Source organism: Priapulus caudatus, unplaced genomic scaffold, assembly GCF_000485595.1.
Source record: "Priapulus caudatus unplaced genomic scaffold, Priapulus_caudatus-5.0.1 Scaffold552, whole genome shotgun sequence".
Lineage (NCBI taxonomy): Eukaryota > Metazoa > Priapulida > Priapulimorpha > Priapulimorphida > Priapulidae > Priapulus > Priapulus caudatus.
Genome location: NW_014577613.1, coordinates 246,121 through 250,095, shown reverse-complemented (window position 1 = coordinate 250,095; position 3,975 = coordinate 246,121). Strand labels below are relative to the sequence as shown.

The window sequence follows — 3,975 nt, the reverse complement described above, 5'->3', positions numbered from 1 at the left end:
CCCGGCCTTCTAGTGCGCACCAGGTTTCGGACGATCATCTCGCAGCCGGCGATGACGGCTAGATGCAGCGGGGTGAGCTGGTGCGAGTCCTGTATGCGGGTGTTCACACTCGCGTGGACGCTGATCAGGAACAACACGCTCTCGATGTCAGCCTTCTGGATGGCGACGTGCAGGAAGTTGCGACCCTTGTTGTCGCACTGCAACAATATAGATGCAACAAATTTTGTTCCGCTGCAACAACAGTTGCAGCAAATGTTGTCGCACGGCAACAATAGTTGCAACAAATTTTGTCGCGCGGCAACAATAGTTGCAACAAATGTTGACGCACTGCAACAACAGTTGCAACAAATTTTGTCGCACTGCAACAATAGTTGCAGCAAATGTTGTCGCACTGCTGCGGCGATCAATGCAAACATTACAGACTCACTTATGCAATGATTCACTTACGCACTTACCTCGACCATATAAACCGATATTATACATAGAACGATTGCCAATATAAACTATATCATTATGGTCGTGTACGGTGCTACTACGCTTGATATTACATTCATAAAATTCATATTTAAATTTATATTTAACATTCACTCAATTAATATTGTTTTCTTGTCCCAATAAACGAAAATAATATATATAACAAAAATATACTAAACGAGGCTTTGGTAAATGGCCGCAATAAAACTTCTATGCAGCAGCACCTGGCACCATTGGCAAGTCTTCGTTCAGGTACACACAGCCACACACCTGTTCGGCCGCTGTGGGCTCATTCTGTAGTATGGCCTGCGCTGCATTGTTATTCTTGCTCGTCATAGCAGCAGCAAAGGGAGTTAGTCCTCGCTTGTCCCTGACAGTAAGGTCGAGTCCAGGATGAAGGAGGAGCAGTGATATGATCACCTGGTGCTGGTTAGATATGGCGATATGGATGGGAGTCTTTCCCTCAGCATCCTGCAAGCAAAAAACGAATTGTCAGCATGAAATATTGCGAAAATTCAACGCTACCGTAACAAAGAAACAAACCGCACTACGATTTACGACACGTACGAAGATCCGTACGAACCACCCGTAAAGAATGCTGATATCAGGAGCGAAGAGATGAGGAGACTTAGATTGGATCTGATTTGATTTAGGATTAAGAATGGTTTTCAGTGTTATACTTGAAGACTACAGACGTTCAACAAATCGCAACTTAATTGCAGTGGATTTTGCTGCAAATGCAAACGTGACTCTGCAGCAGAGAAACTACCTACCCTGATGTTAACGTTAGCTCCTTGCTCCAGTAAGCTATGTACCACCAATTCCTGGCCCCACTGGCACGCTAGATGCAACGGTGTTTGCCCATCATATGCTTCTTCTCCTCCCTCACCATTCGGACCCGGCCTTCGCGGACTGTTGATATCACATATGCTAGAACAAAAGAAAAACTAAATGAAGTAGCGTACATAGTCGTTCAGATTCTCACATAGTCTATAACTTGCGTCGCCCTCGATCACCAATTAGGTGGTAGCATGGCATCCTCAGTCTGTGTTTCCACTACTAGCAGAACCACTGACGAGCAATCGTGTGACATATGCATGGCAGATCTTGTAAAAATGTATTCTCGCACAGTCGATAACTTGTCAAACCATAATCACCAACTGGGCTGTATTTCCACTACCAGCAGAACCACTGACGACTGTTTAGTGTGACAAACGTAGTATGACAAATGTAGTGTGACAAAGGTAGAGTGACAAACGCAGCGTGACAAACGCAGCGAGACAAACGCAGCGTGGCAAATGCAGCGTGACAAACGCCGCGTGACAAACGCAGCGTGACAAACGCAGCGTGACAGACGCAGCGTGACAGACGCAGCGTGACAAACGCAGCGTGACAAACGCAGCGTGACAAACGCAGCGAGACAAACGTACAGCAGAACTGTGCGGTCATACATACAGGTCTGCAGAACATACCTTCTGATGAGAAAGCAGGCGACGGCCTCGTTGTTCTCGTCGATGGCGCGGTGCAGCAGGGTCTGTTCGCAGCCGTCAGGACCACGGCTCCACGCTGTCGTGTCACAGCGATGCTTCACCTGCCCGACGAAAACACACTCCGATGGATCGAGAGATCAGGATTTAACAGAACGAAACACAACAGCAAATGATCACTCGTGAGCCCGCTGGTATGATGAAAACGCACCCCGGCCGCTCGAGATATTTCACAGAAGGAACCGCCGATACCAAACGATTATTCGTGAACCAGCAGGTAGGTACACGATTTGTCTTAGCAAGGTGATACACAAGGACCCACAATCAAAATCAGTGAACACGCATGTTGAAAAAATAAGTCATGCACGAAAAAACGCCGACCAAACACCGACGGCTCAAGAGATACCACAGGACAAACCACGACAGCCAACAATCACTCGTCAACCAGCAGGTAGGTACCCAACTTGTCCTAGCAAGTCGATACATGAGCCAGTGAAAAAATAATGAATTATGCATGACCGCTAGACCGTGCAAGACTCACCAGATATATAATAAGTATGCAGGATAGGTTCATACACAATAATCCATAATCAAAACCAGTGAATACACAAGTTTAAAAAAAGTACAAATTTGTGACGAATACTGTATACGCAATATTTTTCGCGTACAGATATTTTCGCGAATTCAGACTTGACGGACAATTTCGCGAGTGGTTCATTTCGCGGTCGTTGGATTCCCGAATCAGTGAAGAACGGCGTGTTGTTATTTTCGCGATCGGGGACGCGTTCGCGAAATTCACGAAAATTAAACCACCGCAAAATATACAGCGTATACAGTACTAGATCCCAGCGAGACTCACCAGAACAGACCCGATGTCTTCCTGTCCGGTTTCGAGTGCCTTCCACAGCGGGCTGTTGCCCTGCGAATCCGGCTCGTCCGTGTTGGCCCCCTTTTGGCACAGCGCGTCAACTACGATTGGTAGGTGGCGCTTAATGGAAAGTTCCAGCGGCGTTTCCTCGTCCACTGTCCTGAAGCGAAAACGCAAAACAGTCGCTCGAGTTCACTTTTTTTTTGTCGTTTATTATGCCTTGGCGATTTCAACCGTCAGTGGAACCTTAAACATTCTGATCAGATCTAATTCTTTCATCTCAAGCTTTTTTTCTGATTAGTCTACATAATCTACTGTGTAATTTGTGTAGCTAACGTACAGAATGAGCGTCTAATTCAAGAGAATCTAATTCTTTCATCATAAGCTTTTTATGATTAGTCTAAGCAATCTACTGCGTAATCTGTCTAGCTAATGTACAGAATGTGCAGCTGCTCACTTCGACGTGATGTCAGCACTGTGATCCAGCAGAAACAATGCGCTGCGCGAGTCCTGCTTTATGATGGCTTGATGGAGCAGGGTATTCCCCTCAGCATCCTTGCAATCTGCAAGTATGGGTTAGTGCCATGCTGTTATTATATTGTGAAATATAATTAATATTATTATGTAAATTGTTAATGTGCTGAAACCTTACCAGTAAAGGCACAAACAGTGCTGACACCTAACTAGTACAAGCACAAACAGTGCTGACACCTTACTAGTACAAGCACAAGGCACAGTGCAGCGCCGTTCTGTATCAATCATCAATAATCATAAAACGTCAAATAAATATCAAAATCATAAATCAGCCTGAGAAGTCGAACCTTTTTTAAATGAATATTCAAATTTCTAATGTAACTTTCATACCCTAGTCACAATCAGGGTTACACATGAGCCAAACGGCTCGTACATTTTTTAAATACGTTCTAAGAAGAGACGTGATCTAACTAAAACTGGTGTAGCCTCAGCTTCTCGAGTGTTCTTACCTTTCCCATGCTGTCCTGGACGTTCGGGTCTGCATTGTGGCTGAGTAGCACAAGCCGCAACACAGCACATCCCCTCGACAACCTGAAACACATGACAGACAACCTGATGACTCCAAAATAACTCCTGTAGAGGGTAGACATCCTACTAATTTAGAATCAAACC

The 3,975-nt window shown here is 45.2% G+C and overlaps 1 protein-coding gene across 1 annotated transcript in view; it reads right to left on the bottom strand.

Moving 5' to 3' along the window:
* LOC106811563 (rabankyrin-5-like) overlaps positions 1 to 3,975 on the bottom strand; it is a 35,287-nt gene that overhangs the window by 4,080 nt on the left and 27,232 nt on the right. Inside the window, exons 12-17 of the mRNA XM_014815233.1 lie at positions 3,287 to 3,392; positions 2,821 to 2,989; positions 1,947 to 2,065; positions 1,248 to 1,404; positions 745 to 945; positions 21 to 197 (exon numbers count right to left, since the gene is read on the bottom strand). Coding sequence (XP_014670719.1) covers positions 21 to 197; positions 745 to 945; positions 1,248 to 1,404; positions 1,947 to 2,065; positions 2,821 to 2,989; positions 3,287 to 3,392 — 929 coding nt within the window. The remainder of the gene's footprint in view (positions 1 to 20; positions 198 to 744; positions 946 to 1,247; positions 1,405 to 1,946; positions 2,066 to 2,820; positions 2,990 to 3,286; positions 3,393 to 3,975) is intronic.